General features: G+C 38.8%; 1 protein-coding gene across 4 annotated transcripts in view; it reads left to right on the top strand.

Annotated features, from left to right (window-relative positions):
* The window catches only part of MBTD1 (mbt domain containing 1), a 231,185-nt gene that overhangs the window by 655 nt on the left and 204,131 nt on the right, over positions 1 to 26,399 (top strand). For all 4 annotated transcript variants that reach the window (XM_053708377.1, XM_053708384.1, XM_053708392.1 and 1 more), the window contains exons 2-6: positions 2,219 to 2,411; positions 13,659 to 13,792; positions 19,076 to 19,190; positions 21,990 to 22,072; positions 24,887 to 25,004. In XM_053708377.1, the coding sequence (XP_053564352.1) occupies positions 2,219 to 2,411; positions 13,659 to 13,792; positions 19,076 to 19,190; positions 21,990 to 22,072; positions 24,887 to 25,004 (643 nt within the window). The remainder of the gene's footprint in view (positions 1 to 2,218; positions 2,412 to 13,658; positions 13,793 to 19,075; positions 19,191 to 21,989; positions 22,073 to 24,886; positions 25,005 to 26,399) is intronic.

Below are 26,399 nucleotides of genomic sequence, written 5' to 3' on the forward strand. Positions count from 1 at the left end.
CTGCATTACATACAGGGGCATATGACACACAGTCACTGCATTACATACAGGGGCATATGACACACAGTCACTGCATTACATACAGGGGCATATGATACACAGTCACTGCATTACATACAGGGGCATATGATACACAGTCACTGCATTACATACAGGGGCATATGATACACAGTCACTGCATTACATACAGGGGCATATGACACACAGTCACTGCATTACATACAGGGGCATATGATACACAGTCACTGCATTACATACAGGGGCATATGATACACAGTCACTGCATTACATACAGGGGCATGTGACACACAGTCACTGCATTACATACAGGGGCATATGATACACAGTCACTGCATTACATACAGGGGCATATGACACACAGTCACTGCTTTACATACAGGGGCATATGACACACAGTCACTGCATTTCATACAGGGGCATGTGACACACAGTCACTGCATTTCATACAGGGGCATATGACACACAGTCACTGCATTTCATACAGGGGCATGTGACACACAGTCACTGCATTACATACAGGGGCATGTGACACACAGTCACTGCATTACATACAGGGGCATATGACACACAGTCACTGCATTGCATACAGGGGCATATGACACACAGTCACTGCATTGCATACAGGGGCATATGACACACAGTCACTGCATTACATACAGGGGCATATGACACACAGTCACTGCTTTACATACAGGGGCATATGACACACAGTCACTGCATTTCATACAGGGGCATATGACACACAGTCACTGCATTGCATACAGGGGCATATGACACACAGTCACTGCATTGCATACAGGGGCATATGACACAGTCATTGTGCCACACTTACTGCAAGCACACAGGGTGTAGGACACAATGTTACTGCATGCATCTGTGGCAAACTCGTAAGCACACTGGGTACATTGTATGCACATATGATATAGAACACACACTGCCTCTGTATGTACATGGTGACAATATCCCTCCATTCTTTCTAGCTATACTCACTATATATTAATACTGCTCATAGAGTAAACCATAACTGCATACACACTCAAGCACGCCATTACTTAATATACTTGCAGACACTCTGAGCACATGACAGCTGTCAGTTTTTGCACCCTGGACATATGCAGTGTCCCTACATGTACACTAGACATATGACATGAAATGCATATTCACTGTATACACACTGGGCTAGGACCTGCAGCTGAATGCACTCTTGGCATAGCGCTAACTCATCACGTGCACACAGATGATATCATGCTCATTGCATACACCCTGGATACAGGGCAAGCTCAATACTTGCAAACTGTTACTGCATGCACCCCAGGCATACTCGATTTATTTAGTGTAGCCTTCTCTGGGGCCTCCTCTGCCCCGTCACCACTTTCTGTCGGGGTACCGCAAGGCTCTATCCTCGGTCCCCTTCTCTTCTCAATCTACACGTCATCATTAGGTTCCCTAATAAAGTCCCACAGTTTCCAATATCATTTGTATGCCGACGACACCCAAATCTACTTTTCTGCACCAGACCTATCTCCTTTCTTGCTAACCCGTGTCACTAACTGTCTTGCTCGCATCTCTTCCTGGATGTCCTCTCACTTTCTCAAACTAAATCTCTCAAATCCAATCTGAGCTCCTTATTTCCCCCCCTTCTTCCAAATTTCTCCCATATTGTACACTTTCTGGACTTGTAGCTTCTGATAATGTGTAAATTAAAGAAACACTAATGTCAAAATCGAGCTTTCTTGATTCAGTGTGCAATAAAAAAAAGTTGAAATTCTGTTATCAAATTTTCTTAATTCTTTTGGTATCCTTTGTTAGAGTAAGTCCACAACACAGGAGTGTGCACGTCTGCTACAAACACTGTTGCCCCTGTGTTCAGAAATGTCAGAAATGTATTGCTCAGCACGCATGCACACCCCTAAACCTACCTGGTTTTACTCTTCAACAAATGATATCAATTAAACAAAGCAAATATGATAATAGAAATACATTGGAAAGATTTTATTTCAAATGGAATGCTCTGCCTGACTCATGTGTTTTTATTTTTTGTGAGCCGATAAAAATGCCAAATATCACAATTGTGTTATACCCAGAATGTTTTGGGATCCTGCAAAATTTTCCAGGATAAATATATAAAGAATCATTATGATAAATGCCTTCTTAATATGACAACTTTAAATTAATCTGTGTTTCATTTTAATTTTAGCCTTCACGATCTGAGAGAAAAAGACGTGACTCTTTCGGAATGTTTGACGGGTATGATAGCTGCAGTGAGGACACGAGCAGTAGCTCCAGCTCTGATGAGAGCGAAGAGGAAGTTGCTCCTTTACCATCTAGTCTCCCCATCATCAAAAATAATGGGCAGGTTTACACATACCCAGATGGGAAATCTGGCATGGGTAAGACAAACCAACTATTAATGGCTTTAAATGGAAATTAATTGTCTATTTCATTTATTTATTTATCTTAAAGAAGTCTGCATATGACAGTTGTTGCATATAGATTTGTTGGTTTTCATTTTGATATTTTCATATTCAGATTTGTAAAATGTGCTTTGCAATTTATTTATGCGCTCAAAAACCTTTTGAGTTACAATGCAAATCAAGATTAAACTTAGAGCTCAATTTATCAAACCATGGCGGACAGGGGCACCCCTGTCCGCACAACCTCTCCTCTGTCGGGCAGCAATTCTCTGCTTGCATTTAACATTGCCCACAAGCACTCATTTGCGCTCGCATGCAACCCCACCCGTGATTGTCTGTGCACTGGCAGGAGCTGTCAATCTCACTGGTTGGAAGAGACCAGGGAAATTGAAATTTTCCACCTAAGAGGTGAAAAACAGGGTAGGGAAGCAGCGGAGTGATGACTGCTGCTTGTGCGAACCTGCAGTCAAAGTGGAGAAAAGGGCTTGATAAATCTATCCCTTAGTGGCACAGCATGTGAAATAAGGGAACCTACTATTTAAATCACCTTACGACAGTCGTATCAGCAATTCATTGTTGCAAGAAACTATGGATTTGAGTTTGTGTTGGTTGGCATTGTTGTTCGCAAACCTGCGCCTAATCAAGCTCTGCAAGTTCCCTGTCTGCTTGCAGAAGAGCTTAATTGTAAGTTATGGTTGAAATAGAACCAAGACAGTGGCACAAAAAACGAAACGGTATCTACTTGTGTTTTATTATACAAAAAAAAATTTTTCTTTTTGTTTTTTTTTTACCATTAATAAAACTTTATTTTTGTTATAGAATACGTTACAAAGTTTCATATTTTTCAAGCAAAGATATAAACGTGTACGAGTTTTTTACGTTATATTGTACAATATATGGTTTTCATACTACGTTACAAACTTGTGTTTTCACTAAACAGATTTTTACACATAGCACTTTTCTATTGGTCTACAATATGTTTCCATATGCATGTAGTATTATCAGGGCTCAAAATTTCCACTAGCCATTGGCGAGTGGAAATTTAACAGTTGCGAGTGAAAGTTAGTGAATGTCTACAAATAATATCTTAAAGGATATTTTATATACATGAAAGGGTAATGATATGTTATTCCTCTAGGGCTATAGGGACCCCATTAGTACTTAGACTTTTACTTCTGAGAGGGTAAACAGGGTCAAAGGGAGATTGGAGAGGAAAAAGATAGCGTTAAGAAAGAGAGAAGAGAGAGTGTAAAGAGAAGATATGGCCTGAGAGAGAAGGGAGGGGAAGAGAGATTGAGGAGAGGAGGCAATGGAGAAAAAAAGATTAGAGATGATAATTATAAAACCATATTTCCAGCTCTGCTATAATCTCACATTAATGTCAAAACTCTGCTTTCTCTCAGTTCAACAACTTCCTTTTTTCTGTCCAGCTGTTGTTATCCCCAGAACCCTATGATGATTGATGTTGATAAACTATAAAAAACTATATTAAAAAATCACTGCACAATAAGGTGTTTTGCATTGTCTAAACATATGCAGAGGGAGAGTTAGTGGGTGTGGTGTGGGCAAGGTAGTGGGTGCGATCAAAAGTGGCGAGGAACATTTTGAGCCCTGGTAATATTATTGTTGTTGTTATCATGTATTTATAAAGCGCCAACATATTACAACAAGCTTTTGTATGTTTGTATGTAGGGCTGATGTCAGTGTTTAAACAGCACTCACTACTTTATCAATCTGTGATGATAAATGCATATTTTATATTAAAGAGACTTTTCTGACAAAATTGGAATGTACACGGGTAAATTTCAGTTTTGAATAAAGCATTTTTGCAATATAAACATATTAGCAAAATTGCGTCTACTTAAAGTTATAGCTGTTTCAAAAGTGTACTTGGTGCGCCAGCATTTTATATAGCCTGAGGTGGTCCTATCATCTGACATGATTCAATCCCTGCTGGCTGTCTTAGCAGCCACAGTATTTAAAACACTGATACACTGAGAATATGTAGCTAACCCTAAAACAATTTTTTATTCTTTTTTCATGTTTGCCAATATATATAGAATGTAAATGTTTCCATCCAAAGATGCATTTTAATTTTGACCAGAATATCCCTTAAAATACAGCTGTCAGGTTAATATCTCCGTATTTGTTTATTTATTCTAAACCAACTGGTGCATTTTTTTTTTTTTTTTTTTATATATATTCTTTTTATTTGGGAAAGAAAAATTATTTTCAACAATACATCATCTACATGCAATGGTACATGAAAGTGCAGCATAATATACAAAGAATTTGACCTGTTTTTAGCGTTCTCAAAGTCCAGTGGCTTCCTTTAGCGGAACAAGTTCAATTCATCCTTGCTGAGAGGTAGGTAAGTCCATGTAGAAGAATAATATGGTCAGAATATTGTAGGACATTTACCTTATTCATACAGAATAAGAAGCACAATGGAGAGAAACAGGATATAAAGTGTAGGGCTTCCCCTAGACGGGTCTGAGGACAGAAGCCCCTGTTAGTTATTTTCTAAGTACAATGCAAAGATATTGAACAAATAACTGTCTAAACCTTGAGTATTGCTAAAACAAAAGAAGAAGAAACCGATAGAAACAAAAATTTTTCATGTGTACTTTTAAGCTCCTTTGATCCTGAAGATTATATATAACTAACTATAATGGCCCAAGGGGTCATATGGAATGTGGTGTTTCTGCCAGTGAAAAGGAATCCCATAGAAACTGTATATCATGGAAGAATGACAATTGGCCTAACTTGAGATAATGGAAACGCTCCAGCATCAAATTTTTATTTACCAGGGCTTTCCACTCCAGAGTGGTAGGACTCTGTGAGGTTTTCCAATGTTTAGGAATGAGTTGGTTGGCTGCATTAAGTAAGATTTGGAATAGGTGTTTTCTTATCTTGCAAGTTAGATTGGTAGGATGATTAAGCATTGCCACCTCTGGCGTGGGAGCCAAATTAGAACCTAGGGTCTTGTTGAATATGTTAGCCCAGTATTGTTTAATATGTATGCAGTCCCACCAAATGTGTGAGAGATGACCTTCCTCTCGGCATCCCCTCCAGCAGAGTCCGGAGGATTGTTTGTAAATGTATTTAAGTTTCGCCGGTGTTAAATACCATCTTGTCATTATTTTTATGTTAGTCTCTTTCGCCTGGGAGGAGTGACCAGAATGTGACAGGGCTGTGAATCTACGTGACCATGTCTGTTCGTGTGTGGAGGATTTCAGTTCCCTATCCCAGCTCCTGGTGTAGGGAGGTAGACATGGGAAGGAGGAAGTTAAAATTCGTCTATATAAATTAGAGATAACCTTCGATGGGGTTTCCTTAGTCAAACATAACTGTTCAAACATTGTTAGGGGCCTGAGGAGGTCAGATCTATGTGTATGTGTGACTATGTAGTGTCTAGCTTGGTGTAGTCTGAGCCATGAAGACAAGAAAGGGTGTTCCATAGCCTGAATAGATTCTAGTGGTTTGAAGTTATTTCCTTCTGTGATAAAATGGATAGGGAGCATTTTTTCTAATGTTTGGAAATTTAATGAATCTACTTGTAATCCAGGAGTGAATTCTGGATTAGATATAATTGTAGTGAGGGGGGAATATGGCGTGAAGATAGTTTTAAAAGAGTTGCGGATCTTACTCCAGTCCGACCATGTTTCATTTGTGATGGTGGAGTGGGAAACCGTATGGCTTGTGAGGTAAGCTGGGTTCCAGCTTAAGCTACTTATATGTTTGGAGAATGATAATTCTGATTCAATTTGAATCCATCTTTTGGGATCTGATCACCCATACCAATCCGCCACTCTCTGTAGGGAGATTGCCAACTTGTAGGAGCGGAGGTGTGGGACTCCTAGGCCTCCCTCTTTAGGGTGTTTATAAAGAGTGTGTTTGTTAGTACGTGGAGGTCTTTTTCGCCAGATGTAATCATTTATTATTTTTTGTAAAGTGTCTATGTCTTTAGTAATGCCCGGGATTGGAACTGTCTGCAGGACATAGAGGGCTTTTGGTAAAAGTATCATTTTCACTGCTTGGATCCTACCCAGCCAGGAAATATTTTTCGGCATCCATGAGGATACGAGTGTTTGGAATTCGGAGATTAAATTCCCATAGTTATATCTACGTAGATCTTCTTTATCAGGGGACAAGGAGATACCTAGGTATTTAAAAAATTTGGTTTGAGGTTTAAGGGTGCATTCTGATTTTATGGTGTCGAGTGTGGATTGGGTTAAATTTAAGGGAAGAAATTCTGATTTAGTCATATTTACTAGATAATTGGAAACGGAGCCATATTCCGAGAGGTCAGTTAAGGCCGGTTGTAGGGATTTGAGTGGGTCAGTCATTGTGATTAACAAGTCATCTGCAAAGATGGCCAATTTATGGGATTGGGAACCAATATTAATCCCCTGGATGTGCTGATTTAATCTTAGTTTTATAGCCAGAGGCTCAAGGGAAAGTATGAATAGTAGCGGGGAGAGGGGGCAGCCCTGCCTGGAGCCATTTCTGATCTCGAATGGGTCTGAGAGGGTACCGTTAACTCTAATCTGGGCCGAGGGGTTAGTGTAGAGGGCCAGTATTTTTTGAATGTAGGAGTTAGGGAATTGGAAATACTGTAAGGTTGTCCTTAGGAAAGTCCAGTCTAAGCGGTCAAAAGCCTTTTCGGCGTCAGTGGAGAGGAAAATGGCTGGAGTTTTGTTTAGGGAAATATGTTCTAGAAGGTTAAGAATCTTGACCATGTTGTCCTTGGCCTCTCTATGGGGGACAAACCCAACCTGATCTTGGTGTATTATTGAAGGGAGTATCGGATTAAGGCGGTTAGCTAGGACTTTGGCATATAATTTGAGATCTACATTTAGTAGAGAGATCGGTCTAAAGTTTGCTGGGGCGTTAGGGGGCTTGCCCGGCTTTGCTAGAACAGAGATGTTAGCTTGTAGCATGGTGTCTGGAAAGGGAGTATTACTCGAGATATAATTGAATAAAGTTGTCAAATAGGGGGCAAGGGATTTTGCGAATGTCTTATAATAGAGGCCTGAGAAGCCATCAGGCCCTGGAGCTTTATTTTGCTTTAAAGTCTTTATTGCTTTGATTATTTCAGACGATTGTATTGGCTGGTCAAGTACGTTTTGTTGATCAGGGGTTAGTTTAGGGAGTGGGATGTTATCTAGATATTTTTGGCATAGTAGTGAATGGGCATTGTGATCCCTGCTTGGAAAAAGATTGTATAGCTTGTGGTAAAAGTCTTTAAATTCAGCTGCTATGGCGTTGGTGTCTTCAACTAGCTTACCCTGGGAGGATTTGAGTGAGTGAATGTAATTTTGCTGTTTCTGTTTTAAAGCCCTCGCTAGCAATCTCCCTGATTTGTTCCCTTCCCTGTAATACGTTTGTTGTAGATGAAGCATTTGTTTTTGGGTTCCTATTTGCAATACAGAATTTAACTCATCTCTCTTTTTTGTGAGCCTACCTAGGATTAGAGGGTCAGCTGGTCGCAGTTTATGTGCATGGTCCAGATCAGCAAGTTCTCTAGCTAGATTTGTGGTTTGTTCCCTGCTTTTTTTTGCGAGTTGTGCTTTAACTTTGATAAATTCACCTCTCAGAGTGCTTTTATGCGCCTCCCAGAGGGTGGTAATATCTATGTCAGGGGTGTCATTGATAGTGAAGTACTCATCGATCAGTTCTGAGAACTGTCCAACTCTCTCCTTTTCTAAGAGGACACAAAGATGATAATGTCCACAGCACTCCAAATGACAAATTCTTTTATTTCAGGACACAATAAAACAGCAACGTTTCGGGATTAATTTCCCTTAATCATGCATAAAAGAATTTGTCATTTGGAGTGCTGTGGACATTATCATCTTTGTGACTTCTGATAGGTGAATAGGCAGTTCACCGGTCTACACGAGCACCCACTTCATAGAAAGTGCTGTTCCACACTACTTGTTTTCTGCTTTTCTAAGAGGAGGGATTCCTCCAATCTCCATTGGTAGGATTTAAAGGGGGCAGAGGGCCACCTAATGGTACAGGTAACTAGAGAGTGATCTGACCACGAAGTATGTTTGATATGAGATTGCTGGATGTGAGATAAAATTAGGTGATCTACAAGTATGTAATCTAGCCTAGAATAATTACGTTTTGGGTTAGAAAAGAAGGTGAAGTCAGATTTTTGAGGGTTTAGGTATCTCCAGGAGTCGTGTAGGCCTAGTAATTTGAATTTTTGCCAAATGTTGTGAAGAAGGGGAATTTTTGCTCTAGTGTCTGGGTTGGTGCAGTCTATGGTGGGATCAAGCGGGATGTTTAAGTCTCCAGCAATTATCAGGGAGCCTTTGGCATCATTCATGATTTTATTGCAGATTGAAAGGAGAAAACGCCCTTGGAGTTTATTGGGGGCATATAGGTTTATCAGAGTTACTGGCCTCCCAAATAAAATTCCCCGTACACATATATACCTCCCCTCCTTGTCCTTATCAATGTGAGTTTGAGTGAATGGGATTGACCTGTGGATCAGAATACTAACTCCGTTAATTTTTTTTGTGTGGGTTGGTACTGTGGAAATGTTGAGGATAGTGAGGTGAGAAGTATTTGGGGATGTTGTTTGATTTGTAGTGCGTCTCCTGCAGCATCAGAATGTGTCCCCCTCTTTTCTGGAGATCTGAAATAGCCAATCTCCTTTTATTCGGGCAGTTCAGCCCTTTAGTGTTTTGTGTGAAAATGTTAATGTCTTGTGGTGATTTGTTACCTGTCATGAAGAGTGAGGCAGGAAAGCATAATGTATGGTTGGCACTGCAAGAAAAGCATCAAGTAAATTAGGAGCAAGTACACAATGAAATTACAATACAGAGTAAATAACATCGAAGAAAACAAAAGAAAAACAAATGACAAAACTGAAAGAGCTATGTCAATAACACATAGTATACTAACCATTCTAATAAACTAAGGGAGTAAATTCTCCCAACTGTTTAAGGACAAAGAATTATTGGTATAGTTAGACAATAGAGTACCCATGGTATAGAGTCAGCAAGGCCTAGATGGATATCTTTATAAGGCCAAGGCGGATACAGATATCCTGATCAATGATCAGGAAGGCAGCCGGGTGTATAAAATGGGTCTGACACCAAATCTTCATAAATGTGAATTAACCTCCACCTCCAACCAGGGAAGGCGGGACAGGGTAGAGAGTCAGCAAAAATCATCCCTGGTCTGTTGAACCTCATCCCCTCTCCCCCAATGAGAGCTGTGGTGAAGGAGTTGAGCGCTTCGCTCGCTTATGTTGGACTTGATTCCAGTTACCTCTCTGGGGTAGGGGAGTTGGGTTATTTTCACCGGCCTGGGGTGCCGGCTCTTCAGATGTAGGCAATGGAGGCGGTATATCAAGTTCCTTGCAAATCTTAGGAATGTCCTTTAATGAAGAGCATGTTAGCCTTTTACCCCTCCAGGGTATCACCAGGTGAAACGGGAACCCCCACCTGTAGGGAATCTTCAGTTTCCTGAGACAGAGAGTGAGGGGTTTGAAATCTTTTCTTTTGAGGAGTGTCCTTTGGGAGAGGTCCGCAAATAGCTGGATGTTTGAATTTTCATATACGAAGGGTTGTTGCTCCCTCGCCAATTTCATCAGCTCCTCTTTCACCGGGTAGCTTGTGATGCGGACAATTACGTCCCTGGGTGGTTTCCCTTCCAAGGGTTTAGGTCTCAATGCCCTGTGGGCCCGGTCAATATCTATTTTTGTAGGGGTTTCCTCCCCCTTCAGCGCATTAAAGAGGTCTTGTAAATATTGATCCAGGTCTGAGGAAGTAATAAGTTCAGGGATGCCTCTCAATCTGATATTATTGCGCCTACTTCTATTTTCGGCATCATCTACTCTATCTTCTAATTCAGCGATTGTGCTGTCTTGTCTTTTAATGCGGCTGTGTAGATCAGACAGGGCAGATGAGTAAGTTTCTTGGGAGGTTTCTAAGGATTCAACTCTGTGTCCTATGTCAGATAATTATTTTTTAAGATCACAGATTTCATCCCTGATACATTGTTTGACCTGCGTCAGCAGAGATGAAAAATCCTTCTTTGATGCAAGTGCCTCAAATAGAGCTTTTGGGACAGTGATGGTGTCAGTAGCTTGTTCAGATTCAGAGTCAGACGAACTTGGCTGGCTTGTATTTTCTGATGGTGTGGGATCAGCTACAGTGGGGGATCTGACTTCTAAAGTCTTGAAAAAACTGTTCACTGAGGGGTTTAACGCCCTCATCTGCCCAGGGCCTTTACTGCCCTTAGCTGTTTTTTTGGGCATAATAAGTGATAGATGTGGCCACACACTGCAGCTAATAGGGCTAGGCCTGAAGTGAGGAGGTAATTAGGTGCTTCCCTTTTGAAAGTATGTGCTTTGCGCTTTAGCTTTATTAGCCTGCTACCATGCTAGTGAGATCTGCCTAAGCCAGGGAAATTGTGTGTGCCGCCATTATACTGCTAGTTTCTCTCGTGACTGCTGATGGTAGGGGCATAGATTCACAGTGCGGATCGATGCATAAGAGGGCTTACCCTTTAGCGTGATTGAGTGCGCCTCCGTTGTGAGCTATGGGGAACCGGGCCGCCACGTGGGTGGATGCGGCCTGTTCAGTGTCCTGAGCGGAGTTTTCCTCCTGATGTAGGCTTCGGCTGGGTTGTGCAGTAAGTGCCCGGAAACGGGATTTGGGAGCAGGAGGGTTGCTTGTTTGCTATTTTCACCCGTGCAGTTCTTGTTCCCCACCTCTGTCTCAGGCTAGGGTATAGGGCTCCAGAAGGCCGTCACAAATGGCGACAACCCGTGTTAGGCGGCAGGCTTAAGAGACAGGCTCCGGGTTTGGGGTAAGTGTGCCTCAGCGTCTCTCCATCTCCCTCACCAGAATTCGGGTCTCCAATTGCATGTCGGCAAATGCCTAAGACTGTCCTAAACAGATAGGGCTCAGGAGCTCGTTTAGAACACGGCCATCTCCATAGACGGCAAGCTCCGCCCCCCCCAACTGGTGCATTTTATAACCTTAAACCTCTTTATGTGTTCTGGTAACTGATTATCTTTGTGTAAATTACCAACTACTTTCTTTGTTTACACTTGATTGTACTTGTACATCTTTTAATTATTTAAAAAATATTTCTTTATGGTAAGGCTGACTCCTCCAATAATCCTACAAACCTGACTTACTGGATGACTTTAGCATATTCTATCTCAGCCTTTAAAAACAATCTTGCTATAGTCTCTTCATTTCTTCAGTTATATAATGCATGTCAAAAGGAAAAACTGAAAAAACAGGAATTTTAAATATATGAAGAGGTTACGTTTGTATTTTTAGGTTGAATCAGTATTTTTTGTTTGTTAAAAGAACATGAAACCCAGGTTTGTTTTTCTTTCATGATTTCGATAGAGCATGCAATTTTAAACAACTTTCCAATTTACTTCTATTGTCTAATTTGTTTAGCTTTTTTATCCTTTGTTGAAAAATATACATAGGTAGGCTCAGAAGCTGCTGATTGGTGGCTGCACATCTATGCCTCTTCTCATTGGCTTTCCGATAGCTCCTATTAGTGTATTACTGCTCCTTCAACAAATGATACCAAGAGAATGAAGCAAATTAGATAATAGACGCACATTGTTTTAAATGCTATGTTCTATTGGAATCCTGAAAGAAAAAAAATTAAGTTTCATGTCCCTTTAATACTTTATTATGTGAAATTGTATACTCCATGGACACACTATGTAAATAATACAATAAAATCTTATCTTAATGATACAGAAGTTAAAAGGTGTGCAAACAAATAGACAGTTAAAGAGTTTATCATGTGCTATGCACATTAGTTTATTAGATTATGCTTTTGAGCTCTGGCAGCAAAATTTTACCGATTTGTAAACCTTTTATGACGAGCTGTCAAAGCCCCTAAATGGTACACTTGTTATTCTTACCTTGTTTTTAGACAAAAATATATAATTATAAACAAATGAAAATTTGAATTTTCATAAATGTGATCTAATTTTAATTCTTCAAAATTGGCAATTATTCTTCACTATACTAAGCACGTGAACCCTATGCATTGGGTTTGAGCTTGCAATATGGAGCCGTGGCTGGAATCTTGATGCAGGAGTAGAATACGGTGCCTTGGTAGGCTAATAGAGAAAATCCATAGACAAAAACAAGCTTGGGATCAAAGTAAAAAAAAAAAAAAAACTTTCAGAAGCAATATTTGGCAATGTTTTAGGGATGATAAAAAAAAGTCATTGGTAAAGTAGGGCGGGTGTCACCATCCCTTGCTATCTAGCTGTTCTCCACAGAAAAATGTTGCCAGCCAGGTGGTAAGAATTAGCCAGTTGGAGGAAGTGTAACATTTTCTAATATTATATAAGTTGCTGCTATCCAAAGCACAAAAAATTGCATAATTTAACACAGTGCTCGACAAATCTGTTTAAAAATTAGGAGCTAGTAACAATATTTAGGAGCCAGACATATTTTTAGGAGCCAGACAGAGGTAATTGCATATAGATATATGGAGAATAACTCAAAAAGTTAGGAGCCACGGATAAAATTCTTGGAGCCAGTGGCTCCCTGGCTCCTGGGTTTGTCGAGCCCTGATTTAACAAATGTATTTAAAGGGCCACTAAACCCCAAATTTTTCTTTCATGATTCAGATAGAGAATACGATTTTAAAAAACATTCCAATTTACTTATATTATCTAATTTGCTGCAATCTTTAGATATCCTTTGTGAAAGAAATAGCAATGCACATTGGTGAGCCAATAACATGAGGCATCTATGTGCAGCCACCAATCAGAAGCTACTGAGCCTATCTAGATATGCTTTTCAGGAAAGAATATCAAGAGAATGAAGCAAATTAGATAATAGAAGTAAATTAGAAAATTGTTTAAAATGGTATTCTCTATCTGATCATGAAAGAAAGAAAAAAATGGGTTTAATGTCCCTTTAATTATAATTTGTGCACATTTTTAATATTGGCTAACATTTTAGCGAGGTGGACAGTAAAAAGGTCCTGAGGAGAACAGTGTGTGGGGGTCTATATACGTAATATTTTTATTTATTTTTCTTCAAATTTTTCATTGAATTATATTTCCTTAGTTTGAATGAATGATTTAAATTTTTTTTTTAGCCTTTAATATTTTACATTTGCCTCTGATTTTGTGCACTGATGTCTCTTCTTTTTCTCTCTTGTGAAATGTTTGCTAATTTACTTTTTCATATATAATTCCAGCTACATGTGAAATGTGCGGAATGGTCGGTGTCAGAGATGCTTTTTATTCTAAAACAAAGCGTTTCTGTAGCGTTTCCTGTTCCAGAAGTTACTCGTCTAATTCAAAGAAAGCGAGTATTCTAGCAAGACTTCAGGTAATTATCCACAGACGTTTGTTTTTATTCGACAACCTTTTCTGGTCGCTGTGCCATAGTAATATCATCAAGGACCAACATCTTATTTTAAATTAGGTTTCGTGATTAACAAAGAATAACTATTTAATTGAATTACTTCTAATAATAATGTTTATGATAATGATTAAAAAAAATAGATTAGACCTGTCGCTGCAGCCCCTCTTTCCTCCACATACCCACATCAGATTAGACTCTTGTCCCTGCAGCCCCTCTTTCAGTCAGATGGTCTCATCAGAACTCGGGCCCTGCAGCCCCTCTTTCAGTCAGATGGTCTCATCAGAACTCGGGCCCTGCAGCCCCTCTTTCAGTCAGATGGTCGCATCAGAACTTGTGCCCTGCAGCCCCTTTTTTCAGTCAGATGGTCACATTAGATTTAGACTTGTGTCCCTGCATCCCCTCTGTCAGTCACATACTGACATTGTACATTAGGTCAAACCTCTTGCCCTGCAACCCATCTGTAAGCTAAATATTCACAATAGATAAGACCCATGTACACCCTCTGTTAGAACCTTACCCACATCAGATCTTAGACTTCTGAAGTCACCTTGTGAAGCTTGTTGCCTTAATATCCTCTGTGCTACCTGGATTATGAATTGAGCGCAAAATTGCGCTTTTGCGCGAGCGTGATATTTGTGCTCCACTCGTAATACCAGCATGCGCAATGTGCGCTGTTATTTGAAGTGGTCCGCAATGCGAACGTTTCCTTGCATTCTCATTGCATGGAAGCTTTGCACTCAATAGCTCCAATGGGAGTCTCGTTCTCATGCCGTTAGACACGGCATGAGAACTAGAGCAACAATTTTAAATATATATGTATATACACATTTTAACACATAACTATATATGTATATAATCATATACATATATATATTTACAGGGAACACACAGTCCCCATAGACCGCAATGTAAAGGCACCTTTCAGTGCTGTTTTTTTTTTCTAACACCCCACACCCGCCACTTTTAACCCCTAAAAATTGCCATCTGCAGTTATTAATACAGATGCTACATTTATTTTTTAAATTGCTCACTACACTGTATTTTGGGGTCCATTTTTGGGGCGCTAATTGCTACTGCAAGCTTGCGTTAGTAATAACCAGCCACTTGTAATGGCTGGTTATTTATCTCGAATTTGCGGCCGCGCAATAAATTAACTCCCCACTTGTAATCTAGCCCTAAATGTTTTAAAATAATTTAAAGCGCCATTCTAGTCACAAAATTACGTGCTCTAATCTGTTAGCAAATGTAACTTTAAGACTAGGTATCCTTTATTGTTATGTGTTTAACCCCCCTCCTCCCCAAGGAGTTAAATACACAGTAAAAGTACTTTTCTGGACCAGTAGAGGGCTGCAGGTCTGAGCAGCAACTGATGCTTATTTAATTAGCAGCACTAGTAACACACCTGGGTCATGTGACTAGTAATGCTTATTGGATCAGCATCTGTTTCCGATCTGCTGGTCCTGTGGCAGTTGTGGTTAAACGCATAGTATTAAAGGATAACTAACTTGCTGTACTGAATTGGAGCATTTTTTGTATTTTTGACACTGTCCCAAAATAAATGATTAAATATTGCAATATTTTTACTTTCTTGAAACATTTTTATGGTTGATTAAATGTCTTTTTAATGAGGTAATGCTATTTTCAGGACTGCACAAGTGCATAAGCATTATGTGAATGTATTTGATACTTGGGATTTATTTTCAGAAGTTTGGCCAAGCTTGGTAATCCTTCTCCAAAGTCAGCAACATTACAGTGTTGTCTCCAAATGACAAAAAAAAATACATAAGTCCCCATATTTTTAGCGGGAGACTTTAATGTCCCCCTGCAACCAGCCAAAGATAGCTCCAATTGCACCATAGCAATTTAGAAAAAAGTCACGAAGGTACTGTGGACAGGTCAGAGGAGTCTCAACCTGCACGATACCTGGCGCTTCACCCATCAGGATACACAAGACTTCACTTTCTTTTCACACCCAAATAAAACACACAGTCGCATAGACTACATCTTCTCCAATCAAACAGCCCTAGCTCTAGTCAATAGAGGCAATATTTCCCCCACATCGTGGTCCGATCACTCAACGGTAAAACTGAAAATATCTTGGACGAACACACCATTAACACCCTATACATGGAAATTAGACAACACTCTACTCAACAACCCAGATACAGTCAGGAAACTTAATGTCAGTATCAAGGAATATTTCCTACTAAACGAGCACTCGACAAGCAATAACTATGCAATTTGGGAAGCGAATAAATGCATGTATCAATGAAATACACATACCCAACCCTCCCGGCACCCTTAAAACAACAAAGGACATTCTACAATCTTTTCATGAATATTATTCCACTCTCTTCAATATTCAAAAAGATACCCCAACACAAGGGCTTTCCCCAGACTTGATTTCCTATATCTCCCATGCGCAATTACCCAGTATAACATCTGACCAACTCAAGACTCTCAATAACCCTATCTCCCAACCCAAGCTCCTAGTGGCCATTAAATCGTTCAATAACGGGAAAAGCCCAGGCCCAGACGGTTTTACCGGAAAATATTATCACACCTTCTCCTCCCTACTTTCACCCCATCTTACCCAACTCTTTAACGAGGTCACAGACACTAACCCATTCCCTCAATCAATGCTAGAGGCACAGTTGGTAGTGATCCCGAAACCGGGTAAACCCCCCAAAAAGCCTGCAAATTTTCGCCCAATTTCCCTTCTAAACATCGACATCAAATTGTATGCTAAAATCTTAGCCACTCGCATTAACTCAATCCTCCCTTCAATTATATTATACATATCAATTAGGCAGGCTTCACCCCACTCAGAGAAGCCAAAGACAACACCACTAAAATCTTGCTGTTGATGGAACATGCCATTAACAACAACATCCCCTCTGCATTCATCTCAATGGATGCAGAGAAAGCCTTTGACAGGCTAAACTGGCGATTCCTACAAGCAACACTTATACAATTCGGTTTCGACAAAACATTCATCTGGGAAAATAATGTCTCTTTTTTATAATAACCCCCAAGCCAAAATTAAGTTAAATGATACTCTATCCTGCCCATTTGACATTACAAATCGTACGATACAGGGATGCTCCCTCTCTCTCCCATACCTTGGGTACATATAGCCCCACACACACAAGTAGCACTTGATGCCAACCACAAAGCCATATGAGATGAGATACAAGCTATGCTGAGATCCTGGAGCAGTAAGCCACTCTCGTGGATAGGTAGGATGAACTCGTTTAAAATGATTCTTCTCCCTAAATTCTTATCTTTTTCAGACCCTGCCGATCCCATTCCCTAACCCACTAATTCATAGTCTCCAAAAAACCCTAATTTCTTACATATGGCAACATAAAAGACCAAGGATAGCTACCGCCACACTATACCTCCTAACAAAAGAAATTTGCCTGCATGTCTCCCAACAATCACTAAAGAAACTTTTAAACTATGGGACACATCTATCAAACAAAACAAACACATCTCCACAATACCTTTCCCGCTGACACCCCTTTGCGAAAATCCAGATTCCCCAGTTCAACCACTTAGCCCAACAACACAAACACTTCATATCACTAACTCCCTCCCCTGTCTCGCAATCACTCAGAATGGGAAACTCTTCCCTACCCGAACTCACCTCCATTCTAGGAGATACACACATAAACTGGTTTAGACACCAGCAACTTGCTGACTTTTTCTCAAAACACCCTCAAAAAGCACAACTTGTGTGCTCCCTAACCAGTTTTGAGAGTTGTTGTATTCATGATACACTCAACAGGGGTTTTCTATCTTTCTCACATCAATTACTCATGCAACCATACAATGCGTCCCTACCTTCATACACTCAGAAATGGGAGGGGGAAATAGGTGACATTCAAACCCAAAAAGAGTGGCAACATTTTTTCTCCACCATGACAAAATCCTCATCGTCCATATATGTAATGGAAATGAACGTTAAACTATTATATAGGTAGTACTACACCCCACACCGCCTACACACCATCCTCCCCAAGCTCACACCGGAATGTTGGAGAGGCTGTTCAGCAATTGGCACCCCCACACATATTTGGTGGACATGCCCAACCGCCCAGAAACTTTGAGGAGGCTATTAAGATCGAGTTTGAGAAGATCTTATCCATAAGCCTTGAACTTAATATTTGGTTCTTCCTCTTTAACAAATTCACCCAAATAAAATGTAAGTTACGTCTAGCTCTGTTGACCATTATGACAAACTCAGCTAAGAGACTGATCCCAAAAAATTGGAAAAGTATCAACCTCCCTTCTATCCAAGTTTGGAAGGAGACAACCATTCAATCCCTTCAACTAGAAAAATACCACTACACCCGTAACAAACAAATAGACTATTACCACTCAGTCTACTTCCTATGGGAAGACTATCTCAATCAGACAACACCCACAGCTGGCACCCTTACACTCCCCTCAAACCCACAGACGTCTAGTGCTCTTTACCGACAAATTTGAAATGATACCCCATAACCCCTAACTAGCAGGAGACCACCTTTTGTAGCCTATCAAATAAAAATGTACATGTGTTTTTTCTCTACAGGAACCATTACCTTTCATAGACTGAACTTTTTATTTACCTAGCACTGATAATATCGTATGTAATTTAAAATAGTACATGCAATGATCTATGTAATTATAACACAACCTGGTTAGTGATCTGTTATATATCACCTATGCAAAGGACACATTGTTGTAATTTACGTCTCCTGACCAGCGAAACACTGTTGTATATGTACCTACCTCTATTTTACATTGTATGTACTGGCTGTACTTTCTTCAATAAAGCTTTTTTTGAAAAAAAAAAAAAAATACAAGTCAAAATTAAACTTGCATGATTCAGATACAACATGTAATTTTAAGACACTTTTTTTTTTAAATTTGCTTCTATTTTCCAAAGTGCTTTGTTCTCTTGGTACCCCTTGTTGAAAAAGAATACACTAGTGGGAGCTAGCTGCTGATTGGTGCCTGCACACATTTGTCTTTTGTGATTGGCTACCTAGATGTATTCAGCTAGCTGCCAATAGCGCAAAGCTTCTCCTTTAGCAAATAATAACAAGAGAATGAAGCAAATTTGATACTAGAATAAATTGAAAAGTTGTTTGAAATTGTATGTTCTATCCGAATAACAAAAGAAAATTTCGGGGTTTTCTGTTCTTTGCTTTGTTGGCTTATAATACAATTATAATATCCATTATTTATTTTTTAAAGGGTAAACCTCCTACGAAAAAAGCAAAAGTTCTCCAAAAACAGCCATTAGTTGCTAAATTAGCAGCTTACGCGCAGTATCAGGCTACTTTAAAGAACCAGTCAATAAGTAAACCAGGTAAGAATTTCTGTTTAATTCATATTATTTAATGATAGAGATATCAGCTATTGCATTTTGCTCCATTCACCTTAAAGTGTTAGTTGAAGGCTTCTTCACTTAATTATATGTCCGCGTATGGTGCCAATATGGGATCACACAGACTCTGCTCTACCGAGCTGGTATTTGAGGATTTGAAAGTCACTGAGTGACTTAGTGTCCATGATTTATATTAAAAACTGAGCCGGAAGAACAATTTCTTAAACCGTACACGCAGCTACATTCAACCTGTATTTCCTGATATTCTTCTAGCTGCCCTCTTTGATCTACCTATTACTTAAAGGAACATTACAGTCAAAATATTAACCTTTTGTGATAGAGCATAGATTTACTTCTATTGTCAAGTTTTCTCAATTCTCTTGGTATCCTTTGTTGAAGAGCATGTTTGCACAGGGGCTTGCACATGTATTGAGGTCGTTGTACATATAGCTCATATACATGTGGACTATATGTTTACTTCAGTTTTCATTCATGGAAATTAGCTTGTTTTTAATCAAGGAAACCAAGAGAGGTGAATTGCGAAGCAAATTCAAAAGTGATTTCCCCCAATTGTGCGCTCTATTTGAAAAATGCATGTTTAATTTTGATCTTTGTTTCCTTTAAAGGTACATGAAACCCACAATTTTTATTTCATGATCCAGATAGAGCATACCATTTTAAACAACGTTTCGCTTTACTTCTATTAATGTTTTAGATTCTCTTGGTATCCTTTATTGAAGGTACAGCAATGTGAGATAGCTGAACACATAGGTAAACCAATCCGAAGAGGCTTCAGCCTCCAAACAGCAGCTTGCTCCCAGCTCATTGAGCCTACCTAGGCATATTTTCATCAAAGGATACCAAGAGAATTAAGTAAATAAGATAATAGAAGTAAATTGGAAAGTTGTTTCAAAGTGTGTACTCTATCTGAATCATGAAAGGAAACTTTGGGGGTTTCATGTCCCCTTAAGTGCCTCCTTCTATCATTACTGCCTCCGTCTTCCACCCCAAAACTTTGCTTATGTAGCACTTAGTCTGCAAGGTAGTAGGTATATCCCACATTTCATAGCTTCATAAAATCTCATCTGTTCAAAGTTTCAAGCTTCCCATCTACCACACTAAAAATCCCAGATCAATACCCTACTTGCAAAACCTTCTTAAAGGGACACTGAAACCACATTTTTTTTTTCTTTTAAGCAACTTTCTAATTTACTCCTATTATCAAATTGTCTTAATTCTCTTGGTATCTTTATTTGAAATGCAAGAATGTAAGTTTAGATGCCGGCCCATTTTTGGTGAACAACCTGGGTTGTTCTTGCTGATTGGTGGATAAATTCATCCACCAATAAAAAAAGTGCTGTCCAGAGTCGGAACCAAAAAAAGCTTGGATGCATTCTTTTTCAAATCAAGATAGCAAGAGAATGAAGAAAAATTGATAATAGGAGTAAATTAGAAAGTTGCTTAAAATTGCGTGCTCTATCTGAATCACAAAAGAAAACAATTGGGTTCAAAGTCCCTTTAAGCTTCACATCTACCACACTAAAATCCCAGACCTTCACCATACTTACAAAATATTCTCAAGCTTTCCATCTAGCACGCTAAAAATCCCAGACCACCACACTACTTACATATCCTTCTCAAGCTTCCCATCTAGCACGCTAAAAATCCCAGACCACCACCCTACTTACATAGCCTTCTCAAGCTTCCCATCTAGCACGCTAAAAATCCCAGACCACCACCCTACTTACATAGCCTTCTCAAGCTTCCCATCTAGCACGCTAAAAATCCCAGACCACCACCCTACTTACATAGCCTTCTCAAGCTTCCCATCTAGCACGCTAAAAATCCCAGACTGCCACCCTACTTACATAGCCTTCTCAAGCTTCCCATCTAGCACGCTAAAAATCCCAGACCACCACCCTACTTACATAGCCTTCTCAAGCTTCCCATCTAGCACGCTAAAAATCCCAGACTGCCACCCTACTTACATAGCCTTCTCAAGCTTCCCATCTAGCACGCTAAAAATCCCAGACCGCCACCCTACTTACATAGCCTTCTCAAGCTTCCCATCTAGCACGCTAAAAATCCCAGACCACCACCCTACTTACATAGCCTTCTCAAGCTTCCCATCTAGCACGCTAAAAATCCCAGACCACCACCCTACTTGCATAGCCTTCTCAAGCTTCCTATCTAGCACGCTAAAAATCCCAGACCACCACCCTACTTGCATAGCCTTCTCAAGCTTCCCATCTAGCACGCTAAAAATCCCAGACCACCACCCTACTTACATAGCCTTCTCAAGCTTCCTATCTAGAACACTTAAAATCCCAGACTACCTATGGCTGCTGTTTTCCTGTGCACAGTATGCTGCGTATAAAGCACAGCATATGGTCATTTGTGTTCAGGGGGAGTGAGAGGAGGAGAGATTTTAGTCTAGGTGTGTCATGTAAAAATAAGACAATGGTAAAAAAAAATATCCAGTTCAATACCTGACATCTGGCAATCCTACAAGAACACTATTACGAAATCTTCTTGGGCCAAAAAAACAACTTCATGCCTCTCTCCAATTTCCACACTTATAATTTAGAGGCTGCCAAGTGCTGTAAATGTGGCAGGACCTATCTTTAATATAAAATATTTTTATCAGAAATAAAGAGAGTGAGGTGACCTCTTATCATTCCAAAGATATACATTGGGAACCAGAGTTGTCCAATAGGAACTGCACACAGACAAGAAGACAGTAAATATGGTGTATGTATGAGCAGCCCGTTTCTCTTGCAGTGGTCCCTGCAGAAGGATTTAGCTGGGGAACCTACATCACTAGCAATAACCTTTCAGCTGCTCCTGTATCTTGCTTCAGACATGTAAGTAGTGATACTTATTATTTCTTAACCCTTCTCTACAATGATCCTTAATTCCAAAATGTAATTAATGTGAATTTGAGTAAGGATTTATTTAAAGGGACAGTCTAATGTTAAATATATATTTTATTACTGGCCCTAGCTTCAAATATGTTTAACCCCTACAAATAGCATAAACATATCATTAAATTCCCAACATTGCTGCTCCCGTGCAGTACACAGGCAAAGATTCCCAGGGTAGCACAACTGCCACTATTAGCTAACCAATATTGTCCTTCCCTGGAGGAGGCTTGCTTCTCCTTAGCAAGAGTTTACCTATGTTTTTAATCTTTTTTTTTTGTGAGGTTTAGCCATATTGTTATCTAGAATGAGCAATGCAAGTATTCTATTATAATGCAAATTACAGCATCTACAGGTTTTTTGGTTGTTTTTTTTTTTTTTTGCATTACAATGTCCCGTTTTACTTATGACAGACTAGTCCTATTTGTAACATAGTAACATAGTAGATAAGGTTGAAAAAAAGACTGCAGTCCATCGAGTTCAACCTATGCAAATCTAAAATACTTACAAAAAGCTCCGGTTAAGCTTAAATAACCCCACTAAAAAGGTGACCCACTTAATACTAGCAATCATATCCATGAATTTTGTTTATACACAGAAATGTATCCAGACTATTTTTAAATGTATCTAGGGTATTGGCATTCACTACCTCCTTTGGTAAATGAGTTCCACGATTAAATCTCCTTTCCTCCAACCTTAAATTGTGACCTTTTGTCAAACAATTTTCTTGGAATAAACAGAGCTTCTGCCATCTCTGAATATGGGCCTTAAATATATTTATATAAAGTAATCCTGTCACCTTTCAAGCGCCTTTTTTTCTAAAGAAAACAGACCCAGTTTGGCTAGCCTCTCCTCATAGGTTAATTTCTCCAATCCCCTTATTAGCTTTGTGGCCCTTCTCTGAACTTTTTCTAGTTCTGCAATATCTTTTTTTGCGATCGGTCCCCAGAACTGCACTCCATACTCAAGGTGAGGTCTTACCAGGGCTTTATATAGTGACAGAATTATGCTTTCCTCCCTTGAATCAATGCCTCTTTTAATACATGCTAGTATCTTATTAGCCTTTGAAGCTTGTTATCTATTACTACTCCCAAATCCCTTTCCTCCTCTGTTTGGCTAAGTCTTGTCCCATTTAAAAAATACGTTGCCTGCTAATTTTTACTTCCAAAATGTAGAACCTTGCATTTTTCCATATTAAATCTCATTTTCCATTTACTTGCCCATACTTCTAATTTTTGCAGATCCCTTTGTAATGAAAGTTCATCCTGCTGTGACCTAATGACCTTACTTAACTTAGTATCATCTGCAAAAATAGAGATTTCGCTATTTAATCCTTGCTCCAAGTCATTTATAAAAATATTAAAAAGAACAGGGCCCAGTACTGATCCCTGGGGGACTCCACTGAATACCTTTGTCCAATCTGAGTATGATCCATTTACTACTACTCGTTGCTCCCTATCTTTTATCCAGTTATTTATCCATTAGCTAACATTTTCAGCTATTCCCAAAAATAAAGACCGTACAGTTTTTTAAAGGGACAGTCTACACCAGAATTATTGTTGTTTTAAAAAATAGATAACCCCTGTATTACCCATTCCCCAGTTTTGCATAACCAACATGGTTATATTAATATACTTTTTACCTCCTGTGATTACCTTGTATCTAAGCCTCTGTAGACTGCCCCATGATCATATTACTTTTTATTTATTGTCTATTGACTTGCATTTTAGCCAATTAGTGCTTTGTTGTGCTGACTCTTGAGTAACTTAACGGGCGTGGGCACAATGCTATTTATATGGCTCACATGAACTAGCAGTCTCCTTTTGTGAAAAGCTAAAAAAAGAGGCTGTCTGTAGTGGCTTAGAAATAGGCAGAAATTAAGAGGCTTACATGTTATAAAGTATATTAATATAACTGTGTTGGTTGTGCAGAGCTGAGGAATGGGAAATAAGGGCGTCATTTTTTTTCTTTTTTTAAACCATAACAAGTGTTGACTGTCCCTATAACTACAATTTTTGTTTTGTTTGTTTTTGCATTTTCTGTATTTTTATTACAGTTTCAAAGTTGCAGTAAAAAATATTTTAAACTTTTAATGACGTTAGTCATTTTTATATATAAACTTTATATAGCCACAGATAAACACTTCCGTTCAAAAAATCTGCATAAAAATATATTATTTAAAACTATAATTTTGTTAGTAAAAGTTGAAGTCAATACGCTTCTTTAAAAGCAACTTTGCTGTGGCCAATTAGGGACAAATATAATTTTTAATACTGCATAACGCAATCCAGCGTCTATGGAGATAGCTATACTTTGAAAAATGACTAACTATATAGTCTCATTTTTTTTTTAAAGTTTATTTTTAAACTACACACACACACATTTTGTGGGGATTTTTTTTTTTTTTTTTAAAGTATTAATGTACTTTTAATATGCTATTCTGCTTATTTCAATAAATACTGTCAAGATGACTTCTATAGAGATGAGCTTTATAGTATTGTTTTCCTCCAGATTATTATGTTGGTTAATACACAAGTTGTTCATATGATGAGACTGAATGCACTGTTAGATTAAAGTTGGGAACTACTGTTAGAGACGTTCAAGGTGCACATCAAATAAGTTTGTTCACAAAATGTCCGATTTTATATGATTATTTTTATTTTTTTTACTAAAGCCACAGAAGTTGTCTACAAGCTACGTGCGGTAATAAAATGTTCATTTGTACTTTGTATACTGATTGATTTATATATTTAACAGGCTCCCATGGGGAATTGTTGGGGTGACATCGCAGAAGGGGTGAGAGTTGAGGTTCCAAACACAGATAATAATCTGTCTCCCAAAGTTTTTTGGATAGCTGGAATTGTAAAGTTAGCAGGTCAGTAATTGTATTCATTTTTATAGGTTTATATAGTTAAAATATATATATATAAATTCTGCTCAACATGAGTCAGTCAACAAGTAGCCGGAACATCACATGGGGAAGCTGCGACTTGTGAGATGATCAAGTAAAATTTAAAGAAAAGGCAGTAATTGCACTGATTGAGTTGTGCTAGTATTCAAGAGTAGATGCGCCCCTCTCATGTCTTCTGTTTATGCTGTATAGAAGAAGCAATTTGTTGAATCTGAAGTTTTACTCACTAAGAATTGCAATGATTTTGTTTGTTTTTTTTTAAATGTATTTATTCAATTGTCAATTTGAAATCGCTAGAGTAAAAAATATGTTCTTTACAGTTGTAAAAAAGCAATGTCTGCTGCAAGGACAAAATTCCTATTCTCAAACTTTTATGATAAAGGTACCTTTTTTTTTTTTTTTTTTTTTTTTGTCCATAACGTGCAAGCTTACCTGCCATCCTCAAGACAAAGTCCATAAATGAGTCCTACGCTAATACATTTTAATATCAGGTACATGTAAAATTAATAGTCTCTACAACTTATATAAAACATCCAATGAGAACAGGGTTAGGCTTCATTAAAAATATCAGCTGAGCACAGCACTCAAATTAATCAAAAATGGATTAGAGTGCACATAGTTTTAATAAGATCTCTGCTCACGCCTCCTCCAGACAATTCTTCAAAGAAACAACAAGAGTGCTTCTGAATAAAAGAACACACTGTTCTTTATTAGGGTGTAAAATCATGATGGGGTGCAAATCATGATATACCAAGCTCTTAAAGGGACACTGTACCCACATTTTTCTTTCATGATTCAGATAGAGCATGCAAATTTTTAGCAACTTCGTAATTTACTCCTATTATCATTTTTTCTTCTTCGTTCTCTTGCTGTCTTTATTTAAAAAAGAAGGCATCTAAACTAAGGAGCCAGAAAATTTTTGGTTCTGCTGGACAGCACTTGTTTGTTGAATTTATCCACCAATCAGCAAGAACAACCCAGGTTGTTCACCAAAAATGGCCCGGCATCTAAACTTACATTCTTGCTTTTCAAATAAAGATACCAAGAGAATGAAGAAAATTTGATAATAGGAGTAAATTAGAAAGATTCTTAAAATTGCATGCTCTATCTGAATCACGAAAGAAAAAATTTGGGTTCAGTGTCCCTTTTAATCATGTTAGGCTTCTTTTAAACTTCACCCATTTAACCCTGGGGTGTGTCTTGATATTAGTAGGAGAGCTTACATGCACCTAGATTACGAGTCTTGCGTTAGCCTTAAAAAGCAGCATTGAGAGGTCCCAACGCTGCTTTTTTCGAGTATTACGAGTCTTGAAATGACAGGTGTACCGCTCACTTTTTTGGCCAGAGTCGTTAATACCG

This window comes from Bombina bombina, chromosome 1, assembly GCF_027579735.1.
Source record: "Bombina bombina isolate aBomBom1 chromosome 1, aBomBom1.pri, whole genome shotgun sequence".
Taxonomy (NCBI): domain Eukaryota; kingdom Metazoa; phylum Chordata; class Amphibia; order Anura; family Bombinatoridae; genus Bombina; species Bombina bombina.